We start from the raw sequence: 21,077 nt of genomic DNA, 5'->3' as shown, positions 1-21,077 counted from the left end.
AAGCGCTACTACCATATACTGACTAGGTAAAACCATGGAAAGGAATTTGCAACTTACCAAAGAGTGGATGTTGGCGCATTATCATAAGCGAGGGGTGGATGGGAGTCCTCGGTTGGTGGGAGTGGTGGGTACTCAAAAATGTGTGAAAGCAGATGGGGGTGTGTGGGTTTGTCACTGCCGTGGGGGCTAAGGGGGGCTCAGTGTCAGTGAGAGCATGTGTCCAGATGATGTGTGCGGCAGGGATCTTGGGTAGGGGGGGACCGCTGATTTTGGCAGGCATTATGTTCGGGGCTAAAGGCTCTCCTTACCCTTTTTGTAACAGTGTTAGGTGTCAATCTACAAGCACCAACCACCAGGGCTGTCACAATGAAAAAAGGGGACTGAGTTGCACAAGCCCCCATACAAGTCTTGTAAGCAGTGTCTTATGTCTGTGCCTATATCAGATTTTTTTAGATCTCTATATTATTGAATAGTTCCTCACATTGAATGTAGATATGTGGATAAAATAAAGTATCATAACACACAATATGTCAATTCATAAAATATTTCTATAAACAAGTACATGCGCAATACTCAGTTTTTATAGATTATAGACAGAACTGCCAAGATATCTTTGAAAAGAAAAACACTGCTTAAATGTATCCTACTTTTTCATCATCCTCGGTGAATGGACCTCCTGGAGTCTTGTTAATTGCCTGGGCAACGCCAATGATCTCCCCATCACTGCTGCTTATCGGCATACACAGCAAAGATTTTGTCTTATATCCAGTAAGCTTGTCTATTTCATCACTGAATCGTCTGTCCTACAAAAGACAAGAATATTAATGAACACAACATAGCTACAAGTGGGTTTCTCTATTTCAAGCTTTAAGTCAATGCCCATTGAACAACTATGAGCTTCTGTACAGAGGCAAAAACTTAAATGGAGCAGTGTAGGTGACAGTTCAAAGGCTGCATATGACCTGCTTTGCATCGTGTCTCTTTAGATGCAGCATGTCCTGGACACAGCACGTCCGAGGTGTGCATGGATTCCAGGCAAAGCAGAGACTGCATTGAAAGGTAAAAGGCTGCGTTTGACATGAACAACTGTCTACACAAGCACTTAAAAGCCAGAATTAAAGTGTAATTTTTTGAGGGGGGGTTTTGTTTTGGGTAGAAAGGAAAGAGTTAAATTGTCATATTTTTATCACCATGTCCCTGTTGAGGAGATTCACTTCTATTACAGTGACAGCTGTCTCTCCATTTTGTGGAAATTCTCCCTTCATCGTGTCTCAGGGGCAGGAAATGAGGCAAAATCTCCCAATTGGGGTTGCAAACAACAATCATTGCTTTTTATGAGAACTTACAGGTGAAACTCGAATAATTAGAATATCGTGCAAAGTTCATTTATTTCACTAATGCAACTTAAAAGGTGAAACTAATATATGAGATAGACTCATTACATGCAAAGCAAGATAATTCAAGCCGTGATTTGTCATAATTGTGATGATTATGGCTTACAGCTCATGAAAACCCCAAGAACCCCAAATCCACAACCTCAAAAAAGTAGATTATTACATGCAATCAATAAAACAAGGATTGTACATAGAACAATATCGGACCTCTGAAAAGTACAAGCATGCATATGTACTCAGTACTTGGTTTGGGCCCCTTTTGCAGCACTTACTGCAATTACTTTTGCATGATATTCTAATTATTTGAGTTTCACCTGTATATAGAACATAGGGGCTTCCACAAATACCCATTATTACACAGATATACAAATTTTGAATCTATAGCAATTAATACCTGATCAAGATTTTAACACTCCCCAAAAAAGGTTTTAAATATTTGATCCACCCTGCAATACATATATAGCTCATGGCTATATTGTAAATATAGAACATAACTTTACCAGACTACATCAGAAAGAAAGGCTTAAAATAAAGCTGTACAAAGAAAAGTATGTAGATTGCCATTACTGACCCTCTTCTGAAAATGCTAGTTGTTTGGATCTCAATAAATGCAATAGTTTCTAAATCACAGACTTGGAAAAAGCTTGTACAGTAGTTTGCATGTTCTCCCTGTGCTTGCATGAGTTTCCTCTGGGTACTCCGGTTTCCTCTTTATCTTTACCACCACCACCACCACCACCACCAGCATATTACAGAAGTTCAGGAGGCAGGCTATGTTCGAGTTGCAACACAAGGAAGTACATATTCACAGGGCTGAGTGAAATAGTGTCAGTACATTGAGGAATTACATCTTGTGGGCATCTTCAATATGTGATATGTCTGTGAAGGTTCTGAATTGAGAAAGCTGGTTGGATGTCCAGTGAAATGTCTCCAAGAAAAATACAGCAAGTTCAGTTGCCTTGACTTATTTTTTTTACAGATATTCAATATGTAAGTTTAGAAACTTATAGACCAAAATGGTTATTAGGAGTAGGATAGAAGTTAGAACCTCTGGAAATTCAATACACAAATACATATTTATTTGTTTTTGTCCACAGATTAAAATTAACCTGTTGCTTTGCACTGCTGAATTATTCTGTGGTCATTTGGTGGTGCCAACAGCCACACCTGAGTGCAGGCTATCTAGCAAGTTGAGCACTAATGATGTAGAACATTTTGATGTAGAACATTCAAGAAATGATGGTGAGTTCAAGTGCACACAGAGTGAAAGAGATGCCTTCTTTTCTATGGTAACAAGAATAACAATCTTGAGCTTGTAGCAAAAAAATATCTTGCTACACTACCCAATGGGCTGTCATTTGCGACAGATGGGTTTTGTATTCCCAAACAGGTCTATAGGAATGCAAAAACCCCATTGAAACAGGCACAATGCTGGTCAACTGCAGGTCAAATGCGCTTGTAAATGATTCCTGAAATGATCTCAGAAGCATCTCAAACTGATGTCAAACTGATGCCTGTAACAGAAGCCACACAGCATGTTAAGACAGGCCCTATGCGATCATAAAACTGCTGGCACTGCACATGAAAACTGAAAACATTGGTAAATCTGGCCTTGTCTGTCCAGACTGCCACAACTTTTCTCCTTGACGTGGTGACTCACATGCAGTGATGCAACTTGCAGTGTTTAATGTCACTCAGAAGTTAACCCATATGTAACAGAATTCTAGTATGTAATGCTCAAATAGGTCCTTTCACTTTTACATTTAAATAATGGTTTATGTGCAACTGGTTTATAGGTATTTCTAGATGATCACAATATATTTTAGCTGTATTAACTCAAGATACCAATGTCTATGGTCACAAGCCCACTGCCAAAGCAATCTCCATCTAACTGATCTTGGGAGAAAAAGTCAGCTGTACTGGATTTTGAGCCAGCCACTTATCCCTGAGGAACAGTGATGGAGGCTGTGGGGTTCAATTACTAACAGCAAATAGACTGTTCACATTGCAAGGGAATTTGCACTTTCGGGGAAGTTTCCCCTTAGCCTAGTGAATGAGGTGAAGCTCTGTTGACTTCCATCATCCAATCATGTGTGAGCAAAAATACTTTTTTTTTTAATTTTCCTTGCCCATGATTGGATATTATTTTCAAAGAGAATTTTCACCACAGTAACTAAACTAATGAAAAGTTCCATGGCAAAGTGAACAGCTGATTTGCCTTTAATAAATAAACCCCTTCTTCGTGCTCTTGCCTTTCACCCGAATAGTTTAAACAGCCCCGATGCTGGCGACGTACACTGTACGTCGTCAGTCACGAAGGGGATAAAAGTACTTCAACAATCAGATCGTGCTCACATTTCCAGCTGAACTGTAATGTCTGTAATGTCTTAGAGAGGGATATGGAAATATAGGGTAGAGTATATCTAAAGCCATGTTTTTTATTTTGTCATTTGTGCCCTATTCCAGAGATATTCCTTCACATAATTTCCAGTAAACTCAACAGGAAGTGGAAATAAATCTCTCCAAAGTAAGGTGAGCTCCTTATTAGGTATCCCTGGAATAGGTATCCATATTGGAAGAGTTCTACTCTGTTCTTGCCCAACATTTTGTATTTTTCCTCACGTTCAGTCCTGCTGACAGCAGTTAGCAAAGAGGGTGAATCTTCCTTACCTTGACAGAGAAAACATTAAAAACTTAACAGGGGTCCTTACTCTTCCACATCCCATACAAAGCAAAAAACAGAAGTTTTGCCTTTAAATATACTGTAAGACTAATAACACATATTAACATATAATACAATCAATTAAAAGCAATATGGTTAAGGAGGTACTCTATGGACATACTATACTTGCTCAATTCTGCTTTGGTATTAAAATATAAGTCATGTTTACAAATATAAGTGGCTCCAGTATGCCAGGACTTGTGGGGGACAGCATGAGCAAATATTACTGTTAGCGATACAATTAAAATAAAGTTTTATTAGACAAACATTTCAAAGTGAGAGTCCTGATCATCCCAATGTCACTCTAATAATTGCTTGTCTTTCCTCTACTTGTCTCATGTGTGACTGACTTAATAACAATGTTTCTGGGGAGAGAGGTGGTGGCAGCTGTTACATAACATGATAAACAAGTTCAATATTTAAGGATGTGGTGTATTTGCTCTACAATGCAGCTAATTTGCTCAACAAATCTTTCTATTTGCTTGTAAGCAGAAGCTGACAGCAAGACAACTGTCCCCATCATCAACATCATCAATCTGTGCCGAGATATCAACTATTGATCTGCAGAATGGTGGTCCCCAGGCACCAACAAGGTCTTCTGTAACTTGCCCCTGGTATTAAGATAAAATGCTCTATAAAGATTCAGTTAATAAATGTCTAAAGCAATAACAACTTGTAGATTTTATCTGCTTTATACATTACACATATTACAAACTCTGCTTTAAACTGGACCTTGGGTTATCAGATTTAAAAAGCATTACCAAGAAATACAATCCAGTTTCAAATGAATGTAACAATATACCAACGCTGCTAGGGCAATGGGGTGAGTCACACACTTCCTGCTATCTCTGTGGGAACTGTATTTTAGACTGTTAGACTCATATAATTTTGAATGTAGGGTATAGTTTAATAATGTTTTACCGGCTAAACAAAAGGGCGTATTTATAAAAAATGCGCAGAGCCATTCATTCTGCAAGTGCACTTGTTCTGTACAACTGAAGGCAAAAACGAATGTCATTAGTATATTTTCTTTCCATGTAATGTAATATTTGGAAAATACCTCATGATGGCCACTAGATGAAGCTGAGGAGCACAGGAAGGAAGTATTTAGGGGCAAATGGATTTTTTTTTTCTTTCTAACAGGGTTATTCACAAAGCTGCTGAATGCAGCCGAGTGAATAACCGAGCCGAGGTTCGGCTATTCACTCCAGCTCAGTACGGCTGATTTCAGCCGTACATCAGCTGAAATCAGCCGTACATCGGCTGAGCCTTCGGCTGCACTTTGGTCAGCCGAACATGCTCTTAGCAACCTGGGATGCTCTGGCCAGAAAGTGGGCAGCAGGCACACCTGCTGCCCCCCCCCCCCCGCCTCAGGCTGCCTCATTATGGACAGCTGCTGCAGTCTGCTCTATCCCTTGTAACCTTGTACTGGACAGGAAGTTTCGACAAGCTGAGCTGCGAAAGTTGGACCCAGCTATTCAGAAACATGAGGACTGTATTTGCTTGGGGGCAAAAACTTAAAGAAATACTTTGCTGGGCAATGTATATTTGTTTATCTGGATTCATTTTTGAAAACATGTTTGAGAGTTTAATACTACTCTGACTACCTTTAGGATAGAAAGATAAATGACTGAATTAAATGGTGCTATCATACATGTATTCCAAACCAGAATGTCCATATGTTTATTCAGTTAAAATGTAAAAAGAGGGACATTTCTTTTCATTTCACTTAACATCAGACTTGTCTGACAGATGGGCCCTTGGCAGTGGTAATGCTTTGGAGCTGGATTTATGGTTATCTAATATTTTGGACACTGAACAGGCCACAGAATAGAAGATTCTATTTTCTTCTATCTTTAATGTGCCTAAAAGCAGTGATAACCACAAAACAGCTCTCTGACAGCACATTCTTAGTAGACAAGACTGGCTAGTTACAAATCCTTGTACCAAGACCTTCTGTGTTTTTGCAGCAATAAATCAGAGAGCTTAGACTGATGACCACTACGTGTGGGCCATTGGGATGAAGCAGGACCACAAACCCATCTGGCATATCAGGGAACCGCCTTCTGAGCTCATGATCGAATGACATACCTAACATGCCTGAATAGTGTAACATCAGTGTAACAGTCTTGAAAATCAGAATGTCTAAGTGAACACACTATAAATGCCATTGCAGCCATGCAATGCCTGATCATACATGGAAGTATGGAACGATATATACCTGCCAAGCCATGCTTATCTATTGACCTTGGCAATCATTGGCAGGCTTACAGAAAAATTATATTGTCATCAGATCAGCAATCCTAGTGGAAAGAAGGTGTAGTATGGAAGCACAGTAGAAAATGTATCAACCATCCTAGAAAGTATATTGGAAAAATGTAATCCCAATCAGTATTTTAGTCAAATAAGTAATCCAAATGCCTGGTAGCTCAATGGAAATGTATCATTCCAATCCTTGGCAGTGCAACAGAAGAAATATAAGCGGGTCAATCAAAAAGTAATGCCTCTATGTCTGTAATTTGAGATCTATTAGAATGACTGTGAACTGTGAATGTTAATGTACAATGTTATAGAGGTGTTCTTACCCCACTAATGTATGCTTTTCTTTCTCAGATTGAGTGATTAGAACCAATGATCGGCGGCTAAAACAATAAGCTGTAATTGAATTTCTGGCAAAAGAGGGTTGCGCACCTAAGGAAATCCACATTCGGCTGAAGAATGTTTATGGGGATGCTTTAGTGGACATGTGCGGCATTGGGTGAAGAATTTTCAAGAAGGAGAAACCAAAATTCTACTACAGCTTCCCCATAAACATTCTTTAGCTGATTATGGATTTGCTTAGGTGCGCAACCCTCTTTTACCAGAAATTCAATTGCTTGTTGTTTTAGCCGCAGATCCTTGGTTTTAATCACTCAATCTGAAAAAGAAAAGCATACATTAGTGGGGTAAGGACACCTCTATAACATTGTACATGAACATTCACAGTCACTCTAATAGATCTCAGACAGATTATAGACATGGAGGCATTACTTTTTAATTAGTCTGCATAATTTATATTCCCTGGTAAGCAAAGGTAAGTGAAGGAATAAAATCATCATCCCGAGTGATTCAGCGGAATGAAAAATACTGTAAAATATAGTGTATATCTTTGGTATTCTTGATAATACATCAGCAGTAGATAAACGTTCATGTGGATGTTGGACAGAAACATTTTCATGACTGTACAATTTCAGAAACGCAACCCATAGACAATATTGGACTGTATGTAACAACTGGTATCTTATTTGAACACATACAATTTTATTAACTTTGCCGTTGCCTTAATGATTTACTCTGGCCCAGTTACTGATGCTCATCAAATAGGTGGAGGCGTTTACATTGTATTCCTACCTTGATAATTATAGCGTACAGACTCACGACTATTCAGTTGCTAAGACATTTAAAATGCCATCATTTACAAATCTAAATTTGATCATGATTAGGTTGGATGTTCATGATCAGAATTGTCTTCTTAACAGAACAATATCAATTTAGGTACCAGGTAGGTACTTTGAAAAACATGCATGTGGAGAGAGAGAGAGAGAGAGACAAAAATATGTGTACTCTAAAATTTCATCAAGTCCTACAAACTAAATTGCATTTTGTTTTCTATATGCTTCACACAAGACATTTAGACAAGCCTCGTTTGAATACGTGTCATTCATTCCTGCTATGCCCCTTCTCTCTTATTTCATCAGGCAGTACAGGCAACCCTTATGCCAGCTCAGAGGCAGTGCAAGGAATATTAAGCATGTATTACTAAGTATGATAATTAATTAATTAAAAAATATTGTGTGCTTTATTTACATTTGTTCTCGGTAAAGTGACATTAAAGTCACATCCCCCCCCCCATGATGCTTTAAGGACTTACCTTAAGTAATGCCTCTTGATCCGATCATCTTCTGTTTTCCAGTCGTTTTCAGGAGTCCCTCCAGCGCTGGCACGGTCTCTGATCCGGAGCAGACTCCTCGGGTCCCAAGGTTTCTGTCCAACGTGCACGCTCATGGCTGCCTGCATTCTCCTCCACTGTGTCTCTCCCCTTCTCCCCAACGAAGATCTCTTCTGTGCATGCACCTGCCCCATCATCCTGCACAGCCACGTTTGAGAAGCTTTAGATCTTTAGCCGGGAGCGAGCGGCGGAAACTGAGGTACGTATTTACCTACTTGTTAAAAAAGAACTATGGGGTAAGTGTTTTTCCCCATAGTTCTCTTAAGGGTCACGGGAGGACATATACTAGCGTCCTCCTGTGACCCAAAGCTCAGTATATCGCAAGCTACAGCTCGTTGTATACTGAGACCGCCACAGCCAGACGGATCCCGACAATGCTGTCGAGATCCACCCAGCTGCATGAATGACACCTGGCTCTGCCTATCCAGAGGCAGAGCCAGCTGTACCCTCCCCCAGTCCGTTCCTCCAGTAAGCGCTGGAGGATCGGAGCAGCGAGGGGGGAATCGCTGCGGGGAGCGGTGACTGACAGTGTCACCGCTGTCTGCAGGGAGATGATCGAGAAGTGAGCGAGCGACAGTATGTGTTTGCTCACTTCCCGATCTATTGAGCCGACGTGTGACAGTTTCATTGTCACACCTTGGCTCGAACTATGAAGATGAGTGATTTTCACTCACCTCATAGTTCTTCTTTTAACTTTTTTTTGTAATGTTTTTGCATATATCAACTGCTTGCCATAAGTAGATATATGTTTAAAAAAAAGAGAGACTTTAAAGGAGAACTATGGGGTCAGTGTTTTTCCCCATAGTTCTCCTTGGGGTAACGGGAGGACACAAACTAGCGTCCTCCCGTTACCCTAAGCTCAGTATACCGCAAACAAACTTTAGAAGTGTTCTTGTTTAAGGGACAAGTCTGATTAGCCAGATAAAGAGCCCCATAAATGACTGCCTCATCATTCTATATATTAAATTGGACTCACTCACAGAAGTACAAGAAAAAGACAGCTTATTCTCTACTTGGGATTCACATAATGTAGCAACAGGGGCTGGGTGCTGATTTAAAGGAGAACTATGGGGTCAGTGTTTTTCCCCATAGTTCTCCTTAGGGTAACGGGAGGACACAAACTAGCGTCCTCCCGTTACCCTAAGCTCAGTATACCACGAGCTACAGCTCGCGGTATACTGAGACGCCGCACCTGGAGCGGATCCCGACTTAGATGACGGGATCCACCCAGCTGCGTGAGTGACAGCTGGCTCTGCCTATCTAGAGGCAGAGCCAGCTGTACCTGCCCCCTCCCCGTCCGTTCCGCCAGTCAGCGCTGGCAGATCGGAGCGGGAGAGGGGAATCCAGCCCCTCCCCCTGTCACGGCAGAGAGGCGTGACAGGATCGAGAGGTGAGGGAACCCGGTATGTGTTCTCTCACCTCCCGATCTACTGAGCCGACCTGTGACAGTCTCATTGTCACAGGTCGGCTCAGAACTATGAGGTGAGTGGAAATCACTCATCTCATAGTTCTCCTTTAATACTACTTTAAACCTTATACAGGTAGAACATGTCTAGAGCTGACATAACTTTAGCTGCAAAGTTTCCTTTATGTCTATGACATTGTTACATTTCACTGCAGTTTGACAGTCTGTACTTGGTCTGTATGACCTAAGCTTTTCTTGCAAAATATCACTCAGCACCACATGATGTTTTATAGCGTCATACTGACAAATGTAATCTTTACAGGGCACAATTCCTGGTTTCTTGCTGTGCTTGCAATAGGCTTTGGAAAAAGAGCAAGTGGCACAACATCTCAGAAAGGGAATGTCAAAGGCTTACTGGTAAATGGTAAAACACGGAGGATATGCCAACTTTTGCTATTTACAAATGGAACATTCTGTCTGATTCAACTCAAAGGGATAAAATCATCCAAATGAAGTCGATAAAGAAAATGTAATAAATAAATAGTACAATGGCATGTGTGCATGTCTACATCCACACAACCTTCCTTGGCTGTTATTGAATAATAAAAATAAAGCCACCCAGCTGTTTAATTAATTGGATGTGATTTGCCATTGATATAGTAGGGAACAGTTAGGCTGGGTTCACACCTGGGCGTACTATAGGCGTGTTTTTTCAGCTTGTTTTACAGCTCGTTTTTCGCGCGTTTAGCACGTTTTTTCGTTCAGCGAAAAGCGCATTCGACTCTCGTTTTTATACCTCCCTGGCGGTATGATTTTTTTTTTGCCTTTATTTTCTCCGCCCGGGCACACTCGCAAGGGACGAAACCCGGAAGACGGCAGCGGTCGGAGGACACAGCGGGGATCGCGGACAAGGTAAGACCTGTACGCTGTATTCCCGAGTGTGGCTCGGGGTTACCGCTTTGTTAACACCGAGCCACACTCGGGAATACCAATGGATACGCGCTGAAATACGCCCCAAAGAAGCTCCTGTACTTGTTTGGGTGTAGGGCGTTTTTCAGCGCGTTTCCACGCGCTGAAATACGCCCAGGTGGGAACCGTGCCCATTGGAATTAATGGGATTTCACTGCTTGAGCGTTTTACAGCGCTTCGATCAGCTCTGTAAAACGCCCAGGTGTGAACCAGCACTTAAAGTATGAAGAAAACAAGTGATATACTGTTAACAAAAATAAAGGCATGGGTAATGAATGAGCTTTAGGTGCAATGGCAGTGGTGGTGGCACAGCTAGGATGGGAAGCCCTCCTGCCACTGAGTCACCCTAGTCACGTGCTGCACTCTGGAGGAACAGAATGTTAAAAAAAAGCCCAGTTCAGTAGATTTTGCTGGGAAATCTGACCTAGCTCTGTATCAGGATCTTTGGCAATGCTCCAGATTTAATCCGCAGGGCTGGGCTGTTGTACCAGGAGTTGTAAAGTCCCAACATATACTATCCAATTATAACATCAGTATTGTAATAGGAATACATACTATAGATGTTTCTGGGATGCATCCTTCTGGAGGGTGGCTTGTTTTGTACCCCATGTACACTACACCACTGTGCTGCCCAATACAAAGTTACTAATTTGTATTGGGCAGCACAATGGTGTAGTGGTTAGCATTTTTGCCTTACAGCACTAAGGGTCCCTGGTTCAAATCCTAGTCAAGACACTATCTGCAAGGGTTTCCTTCCTATCTTCTGCTTCAAACCACCACTTTGTAATATGACACTATATACGTTAGATTGACTGCAGATATGATTAAAGTCAATTACCCTTGCTCTGTCCCTCCTTTCTCATTTTTGCAGCAATTTATGTAGCTGATGTGGAAGGACGGCAGCTAACCACATGCAGTGCGGTTCACAAGTAACTCTAACAATGATTACCTTAACATATATACGGACTGAAAAACAGTTTTCCATTTACCCAGAATTCTTTAAAAGTGTGGGTCTCCCTAGGCAGCAGATCCTCATAGCAATAACATGCAAATAACAATGCATCTATTTTGTGTTAAATTACCAGTAGTACTGGGGAGTTGCTGCAGTAAAAAGAAGCACCACACTTAAGTGAGAAGACCGCATAACCTATCACAATGTGCTCTCAGGTGCCAATTTCTAAAATGTATTAGAGGCATTCTTGCTAAGACCTTTGTTTGTTCCCATAGGCTTCACTAAAGTGCTGCTGCTTGGCAAAGCTTGTTAAGGAGGATTTCGGCATAGTCCAGGCTCTGAATTCCCAGAGTCTGCCCATTTCCCTAATAGAGCTTATAAACAAGATAAATGATTTTTAATAATGCACTCTTTTTCCAGCGGCAGCTAACCAGGGTTCAATTCAGATCAATAACCAAAGAAGCATTTCAAAGCACAGCATAGTCATTACAGTATCTTCCCGTGTCAAGAGCTCTAGTAGCACCGTGGATCAAAGGAGACAAGCGGTAAATCAAAAGCATTGATCCTATCAACACAATGCTTGTTACTTTTACTCATTACAAATGAGTTACAATTCTATCAATTCTCTTACAAGCCCAATATGATCATGCGGCTTGGTCTGTAGAGATTTACTGCAATTACTCGTGCAGCTATGTGGCCTTAAAGCGCCACTTCAGTGTAATCTAATAATGAAAAACAGATTACTACAGCCATTTTATATTGTATGTATTCATTACACGGTTTATTTTTTACTCACATGTCTCATTTATGACACAACAGGTTGTGGCAAACGCTGACTAAATTAGGCTTTTCTATGCCTGACATCAAATGTTACATTACATTTTAAAGCATGCAACATTACTTCTTTGTTACTGCAAAAGCAGCTACAGTTTGTTGGGAGTTGAATATAATAATTCCAAGTCACCTGATTGTTAGTGACCTGTTACATTCCATTGATGACTGTCAGTGGTTTTTGTAAAAGGAGGAGCAAGCAGTATGGTGGTCTCATGTGAAATCCTCAACTTCTCCATGTCAGCCTTTAAAGTGTATGTAACCTTTACAATTGATAGCTAAAGGGACACTCTACTGAGGAGTTAAATCTTAAAAATACATTCAAATACCTTAAGTATTAACAATACTATACCGTATTTGTGTATCACTCAGCTGTAGATCATCATATCATCTCTGAGTTTGTGCTGTCCTTGCTTCTGGAGGGTGACTACTTTTGTTTTCCATGGTCCCCATGTGCATTGTAAAGTAGCCACTGCTCCGAACTTGCACCCATGATGGACTACAATCTTGATACAAATTAGTAAACTAAACGTGAGATTGTATTATATCACGGGAGCAGGCTTGAAGCGGTGGCTACTTTACAACACACACAGGGACCATGGGGAACAAAAGTAGCCACCCTCCAGAAGGAAGGACACGGTCACTATGTAAGCAGGAATTCAGAGATGATTTGAAGATCTACAGCTGAGTGATACACAAATTAAGTAAAATTTTGTTTATAGTTCAGGTACTTTGATGCATTTTTTAAATACCCCCCTGAGTTTAGTGTCACTTTAAGCATTGCATTTTTTTTTAAAGAAAAGGAACTGGTAAATGTTCCTTACTATGCCACTACCCTCTTTTTATAGGCAAATACCAGTTCCCCTCCCTCCCTGTAGTTTTCTTTGTAGTCCTAGTGTGGTCAGTTTGCATCCTTCCCACTTGTGAGTAGTAAATGCAAGATTGTACTTTGCCAGATGCTATAGGCAGGGAGCGTCTAGGAATGTTAGTCTTCCCTGTATCCCTGATTACAACAAAAGGGCTCTTACTGCTGCTGGAATATGTGATGTTGGCAGAAGCTGCTGCCTTAAAGCCCATTTCCACCTTTCCAGTGCTATTTTTAAAAACATATAGCAGCAAAGTACACCAAGTATACATGAAGCAGGCATATGCAGTTGATGTATATGAAAACAGAAATGTACATTTCTTGTTAGCTTTCCTCTTCATATCGGCATGGAAATGTCTGCCTCTGTGCTGTGCAAGCAATGTGTAAACATCCCCCACCAGCTTCCCTCTTTCCTGGACAGTGTATTGTGTGTAAAGGCAGAGCTGGCGTTTACTGATCATGTTACAATGGGTGACAGGGAGGGGGCAGCTGATTACAGTCCGACACCCTGGCGTCTGACTGAATTTCCTGTGGAGAAAATGTTTTACTTTTAGGCTTCAGGCCTAATAAAACCTTCATAAAAAAATGAAGAAAGCCTGCAATGTGAGTCATGAAAATGTGCACATAATATACACTGAGTGGCCAGATTATTATGACCACCCGATCAATACTTCGTTGGGCCACAAGATCACTCCATGAGATGACTTTGTTGGGCCGCCTCGTGACTCCACAAGATGTTGAAAGGTGATGCGAGGAATCCTACACTGAACTGTTGCCCTTCTGTTGTCTTGTACCAGTCTTGCCACTCTCCGTTCTGCCCTAACATTGACTGGTCGCTGACGGCCACAATTCGCACGTTCAGACCCAGATTTTCAGCTGACAGTCCAGTCTTTAAACACTTTAACAATGAGCCCCTCTTGAACATTTAACGAATTCTGCTGTTTTGCTGATACTCGCTCCATGGCTCGTGCCAACAATCATCCCACATTCAAAGGCTGTTAAAATTGCATTGTTTACCCATATCTTCAGAAAAAAAACACTTCTACTGTCATGGTAAACAACCTGCTTCCCTATTTACAATGATCTGGCCCTCTAGCAACTTCAGCGCGAAATTATAGCTAATTTGCCTACAAACGTCAGGTGGTCATAATAAACTGGCCACTCAGTGTACATCATCACTGCACCTCTTCATTACCACAATAAATGCAAATCACTTACAAAAGGTGAAAATTGACCTTAACCCCTTGCTGACCAGGTGTTTACACCCCCTTCCTGGCCAGGCCATTTTTTAGTATTCAGCACTGCAGTACTTTGACTGACATTTTTTCAGTCATGCAATGCTGAACTGAAATTAATTTTATACCATTTTCTGGGGACAGATAGAGCTTTCTTTTGGTGGTATTTAATCACCACTGGGGTTTTTATTTTTTACTATATAACGAAAAAAGTACCGAAAATTAGAAAAAAAAATGGCTTTCCCTTTATTATGTTAGGAAACATTTATTATTACCCAATTTTTGGGTAAAATATAAAAGACAGGGGCCCCATCGAGTAAATAGACACCAAACATGTGAAGCTTTAAAATTGTGCACGCCCGGACCCTAGATATGCCCTGCTTAATGAAGCCGTACCCGGAGTCTCGAGGCACTGTACACGACTGATAATTTTTATATTCCTGGCAGCTAAAATCATCATTGCTAAGGCCTGGAAAACCCCTAGGATATCATTGAGGCAAGTGAAGATTAGGTTATCTTGGATCATGACTCACGAAAAGCTAGCGAGTATCCTTACGGATAAAGTCACACAATTCGATCAGATCTGGGGGCCTTTGCTGGCCTATACAAGCCCTACAATAATGTAAGAAAAATGGGTAGATCTTAGACCTCAATCCACCCCGACCAAACTTAAACTCAAATGTAATCGTTTATCGTTAATACTAATATTGTGATAGATTTTGCTTTTGTCAGATTTCTCTTTCTCTTTCTTTTTCTCTACACTGTTTTGTCTTGTTTGTATTATTTGTAAATTGCCTTTGTTAAGGCTGTCAATGAATCTAGTCTGTCAGGGGTTATAAACCTAAATGAATACCTTTAAGATTTAAAATAAATGTGAGTGATTTAACTGATTTAGAATGGGATTCCCACTAACATCATGTCATGTCGAGGAAGTTTTTGGTTATTACTAAGTGTAGCGCAATTCTATCTTCCTAGAATGCCAAGACCATTTATAAACAATCTTTTATGACGAGAATGGGAAACCATTACGGCTGGAATGGCATTGTTTCACCCATAGAGGTTGTTTAGTAGGAGGGGGCAATCTTACAGCTTTATTACTTTTGCATAATGAGGGCTATGCCTGATTGCTTTTTAAATGTAATTAGGTTTTACTGAGTAATGTTGTATCTTGTGATTTTATGTTTCGATGAAAACAATAAAAACGTTTGAAAGTAAAAAAATTGTGCACGCCCGTGAAATCGCGAAAAAAACTACAACACATAAAATTGGCCATAGGTGACGCTTTAAAAGATTTTACCGCTCATCAGCTATAGAGGATTCCCAGCAAAACATTATACAGCAATGCAGAATGGCATCAGCTATAGAGGACTATAAATCCCAGCAATACATTACACAACAATGCAGAATATCATCAGCTATAGAGGACTACCAATCCCAGCAAATGCACCGCCACGTCCCCTCCCACCCCAGAATGCAGGGAGCTGGCCAGGATGCGATCCAGTGTGTTCCAGCAGCTAATCGAGCTGGAAGGCACTGGAAGTGGTGTGAACAAGCCCACACACACACACACACATGTATACACACGCTCTCTCGACTTCAGAAACAGTTCAGAAACGTGATAAATGATCCTCTGACAGTACACACAACGGCCGGGAGGAATTACAGTGAGACACTCCAGAGGGGGCAGTCCTGATATTACAGCAGACAGAGCCATAACACTGCTCTAGCTATCTGAGGCCATTTGTCTGCTGGCCGGGTGATACCATTTTTCCACTCCCCCCAAAGGCGCCCTCAGGCAGCCGCCTGAGCTGCTTGAGCACTAGCACTGGCCATGTGCACACCTGTGAGGGGCCGTTGCCACATACTGGCTCGAGGACATCATACAAAACAACTGCAAAGACAGGCTGTAACATTAAATACAATACTTTTTCCCAGTTTTTTGTGGTAAAATTAGGTACCTCGGCTTATATTCGGGACGGCTTATACTCGAGTATATACGGTACTAAAACCTGACAACTGTAGAAGAAGTGACACCACATATGAAATGGGTCTCAACCTTATTGCATTTTAGCTTAGAATATAATCTGAGTTGTCGGTTTACAGAAAATACATTTAGCCAATTTCACTAGCAGCGGCTTAGAAACAAGCACAACTTGGCTGCCTTCACTTTTTACTCAAGAGTGCCTGGAATGACCTTTTCCTTGTTTGTAACAACAATATAGGGCAGCCAGAATACTTGTCAAAATTGGCATGGAACCACTACAACCTTCAAAGTACTGCCAGAAAAAAAAATCATCAGTCTTAAATTAGAAGCACTTCCACCCCCCTTTAACAAGGCTAATTAACTAAATGGGCAGCAGTCATTGACTTTATTCACAACATCCCTCCATAGACCCCCATGGGCCTTGCTGATAGCGTCAACTTATCAAAAGCAAGTTGAACACTGCTCCAGAGCATTTTCCATAACAACACTAGCCAAAACTGCCAATGCCTGTAGCTTATCCCAGATGCATCGGCTCTGTCTTATTCTGATACAGTAGAACTGGTCCTCTGCTGACATTTCAAGATGTATCCTTTTTTGTTATCTCGGCAAGTGACAACACTGTACTTCCCACTGCCCTAGCTAAGGCAGTAACACCTGTCGTTACAGACACTAATAAATCAAATCAACTGCTAGAGTCCTGGCAGGCACAAGAATATCTATGCATAACATTATCTACAAAAATGTGGGTTCATCTACTACACCAACATCATGATACCCATAAGGAAATTGTACACCAATGGTATTTGTAAATTAGCTGAGATGGGCATTGGTGACAATGACAGCGAAGATTCAGAAATAGAAAAAAAATCACTATTACAGATTCAGTTTAGTATTTAAACGAAAATCGGACGGGATCCGGATTTCGTAAACGGAAATTTGGAATCGGACACATTCAGATGCATTGGGATTCAGACATTCGGATGTGTCCGAATGTCCGAATTTCAGAAAATCCATCTGAATTTTGATTCGGAACGAAACTAATTGCACATGTCTAGTGGCTTATCCCATCCCCAGATGATGTCTGTACTGCTACTAAAGCTGTAATAGTCTCACCCTACAAATATTTGCATAACAGATGGGAACTTAAGGCATTTGATCAACTTTGGAAAGAGTTTGGTCTCCCCCGGATTAACTTCATAACCAACAATTGTGACACAAAAGAGCTCTACTGACCCCATGTCCACTTGAACAGCTACTCAGAAAGCAAGATACCACCAAACTGTCTTCCATGTATTATGATGCCCTTAGCAATGTATTTAGACGTAGATTTCAAAAAGCCAGGAACCATAAAAATCCTAGGGTATATTAGTGTGTTTAGGCATCCCTGGGAGATGATTGCCTAGACCCATGCAGCAGGTTTTAGCCACTGAGGGACATTCACTGCTTCTGTTTATTCTTCCAAGATAAAAGGTCGTTTAGAAAGCTTCTTTATTCAGGGACAGAGAATAACAGAGGCTGTGCTGAATGTTTGCTAATCACTGACTAAACTCTGTCTATCTGTAAAATGACCCATTCTTGTCTGCCATCCCCAGAGTCTACCTGCTTAATTGAAATAAGCATCCAATCATGTAAGTCAGGACTCAAAATTTCCACTCGCCCCCTCACAATTTGCGAGTGAAAATTGCGTGTGGGCGAGTGGAAATTAAGCCATTGAGTCAGGCACTCAACTCCTGGAGGGAGTCCTGGGCTTCTCTCCCCCTCACCGATATGATGACAGCAGCACCCGCAGCTGTCAGGATGGCCGAGCGGGGAGGAGATTGGAGCCGCTGTCATCCTGTCAGTTTCAGGATGACAGCGGCTCTGTGCGTGGCAGAGCGGGGGATCGGTAAATATCAGTGATAATTACCGATCCTCTGTGTGAGAAGGACAAACACTGGAGCGATCGTCTGATCACTCCAGTGTTTGTAAATAACTGGGGACACATAGTACTATGGGTCTCCAGTTATGAATGAAAAGGCTGTGATTTACATCACAGCCTGCTCAGGGCAACTGGTGGCGAGTAACTTTGAAGGCCTGGCTAGTAGCTCAGGACCTGAAATTTTCAGCCCTGATGTAAGTGATTGCTCATCATTCCATGTTCTGCACACAATTAACCCCTACTAGCAAATTATCAAAACTAATGCAGGCCTTTCACCTAGGCTTCCAACTATTTTACTAGACCTAAGTTTATTGGTCCCTGGCTTGTGCACCATACCTGAGGTGTTCCAAAAGTGCTAATCACATAAGAGATGCTTGATGGGAATCCACCTAAGCCAGGTCTTCTATACTGTCCTCGGAGTCTTCCTGGGGGCCCAAGCTTATATAAATAACAATGGCATGAAACCATTTGCAGATCAATATTTTTTGCATCCGAGAGGGTTTTATGTTGTAGGGATACAATGAAATGGACCCATGGCAGTTTTGCATAAAAGTTTGACCAGGTAAAACCAATCCAAGAGTATCTTTGACTTAGGTTTACTGAACACAGTGGTGTCACAAGGAGGGTGCGGGGGGTGAGGCCCGCACCAGGGTGCCACCATTGGAGGGGTGCCACCAAAATGACTAACAGTCATTTTGGTGGCACCCCTCTGAAAAGTAGGGCACTCGGTCATTGACTGAGAGCCCGTCAGTGTCATGAGAGATGAGGGGACCAGCGGCATACCTCATCCCACCGGGTGAACGTCTCATCCTCTCTCTGCCGAAACCCATCACCAAGATGGCCGCCGGCAGGCGTCAAAAAGATGAACGCGCATGCGGGATGGAGTCACAGCGGGGTATCACCCGGCCTCTGCTCCGGGTGACACCGAGCCTCGGGACGCCCCTAAATGAACAATATGTTACAATGAAATATTTACACTGTTCAGAATCTGTGCTGCCGTCTATGAATACCCTCCCCCATTCGTGAAAATCGATTCTCCTATTGGCAAGTCCCTCCCATTCCTGGGCTCAGGAACGGTATTACCAAAATAATGTCAGGTGACAAGTCCATTGAGACTCATAATGCTGTACTGCATGATATAGCAGCCGGGGAGACTGTCAGAGATAGCGGATATATGCTATAAAAACACAGAGATAGGAATCATCCTTGTGTACAGAAAAACATTTGTGGGAGCTTAAAAGGTAATTAAGCCAGGAAAATTCCCATTACCTTACAATAACCCAAGCTCTACATGTCACTGTGAATAGCTGTCTTTATACTGGCACAATTATAAAGCAAAACAACATTTGTGAAAAGGCCTCCAACTTTAGTAAAATTCCCTTTGTATGCAACGTTAAGGAGAAGGTGGAGGGAAAGAAAGGGAGAAATAAAGAGGCATGAGAAAGAATAGGAAAGGACATTTAAAAAGGCAAAAACAAAGAATAGATACATTGTTAGGGGTGAAAAGAAAGAAAGAAATAAAGAAAGAAAGAAAGAAAGAAAGAAAGAAAGAAAGAAAGAGAAAGAAAGAAAGAACGAGAGAGAAAGAAAGAAAGAACGAGAGAGAAAGAAAGAAAGAACGAGAGAGAAAGAAAGAGAGAACGAGAGAGAAAGAAAGAAAGAACGAGAGAGAAAGAAAGAGAGAGAGAAAGAGAGAGAAAGAGAGAGAAAGAAAGAGAGAGAGAAAGAGAAAGAAAGAGAGAGTAAGAAAGAAAGAACGAGAGAGAAAGAAAGAAAGAAAGAACGAGAGAGAAAGAAAGAACGAGAGAGAAAGAAAGAAAGAAAGAAAGAAAGAAAGAAAGAAAGAAAGAAAGAAAGAAAGAGAGAGAAAGAAAGAGAGAAAGAAAGAGAGAGAGAAAGAAAGAAAGAGAGAGAGAAAGAGAAAGAAAGAAAGAAAGAGAGAGAGAGAAAGAAAGAAAGAGAGAGAAAGAGAAAGAAAGAAAGAAAGAAAAAGAAAGAAAGACCCTTGGTGAGAGAGAGAAAGAGAAAGAAAGAGAAAGAGAGAGAAAGAAAGAAAGAGAGAGAAAGAAAGAGAGAGAAAGAAAGAAAGAGAAAGAAAGAGAGAGAAAGAAAGAAAGAGAAAGAAAGAAAGAGAGAAAGAAAGAAAGCGAAAGAAAGAAAGAAAGAAAGAAAGCGAAAGCAAGAAAGAAAGAGAGTAAGAAAGAGAAAGAAAGAAAGAGAGAGAAAGAAAGAAAGAGAGAGAAAGAAAGAGAGAAAGAAAGAAAGAAAGAGAGAAAGAAAGAGAGAAACAAAGAAAGCGAAAGCAAGAAAGAAAGTAAGAAAGAAAGAAAGCAAAAGCAAGAAAGAAAGAAAGAGAGAAAGAAAGCGAAAGCAAGAAAGAAAGATAAAGAAAGAAAGAATGAGAAAGAAAGTAAGAAAGAATGAGAAAGAAAGAAAGAAAGAGAGAGAGAGAAAGAATGAGAAAGAAAGAAAGAGAGAGAGAGAGAGAGAGAGAAAGAAAGAAAGAAAGAGAGAGAGAGAGAGAGAATGAAAGAGAGAGAGAGAGAAAGAATGAGAAAGAAAGAAAGAGAGAGAGAGAAAGAATGAGAAAGAAAGAAAGAGAGAGAGAGAAAGAAAGAAAGAAAGAAAGAAAGAAAGAAAGAAAGAAAGAAAGAAAGAGAAAGAAAGAAAGGAGAAAGAGAAAGAAAGAAAGAAAGAAAGAAAGAAAGAGAGAAAAAAAGAAAGAAAAAAAGAAAGAAAGAAAGAAAGAAAGAAAGAAAGAGAGAACAAAAGAAAGAAAAAAAGAAAAAAAGAAAGAAAGAAAGAAAGAAAGAA

The 21,077-nt window shown here is 40.9% G+C and overlaps 1 protein-coding gene across 1 annotated transcript in view; it reads right to left on the bottom strand.

The window, feature by feature from the left end:
- Positions 1–632: 632 nt before the first annotated feature.
- The window catches only part of LOC108791208 (dual 3',5'-cyclic-AMP and -GMP phosphodiesterase 11A-like), a 63,688-nt gene continuing 43,243 nt past the window's right edge, over positions 633–21,077 (bottom strand). The window contains exon 2 of the mRNA XM_018561615.1: positions 633–803. Within this exon, the coding sequence (XP_018417117.1) occupies positions 633–803 (171 nt within the window). The remainder of the gene's footprint in view (positions 804–21,077) is intronic.

The sequence above is a fragment of the Nanorana parkeri genome, unplaced genomic scaffold (assembly GCF_000935625.1).
Source record: "Nanorana parkeri isolate BGI_ZX_2015 unplaced genomic scaffold, ASM93562v1 scaffold534, whole genome shotgun sequence".
NCBI lineage: Eukaryota > Metazoa > Chordata > Amphibia > Anura > Dicroglossidae > Nanorana > Nanorana parkeri.
Note: the sequence above shows the minus strand (reverse complement) of the source record. Positions and strands in the feature narration are given on the sequence as shown.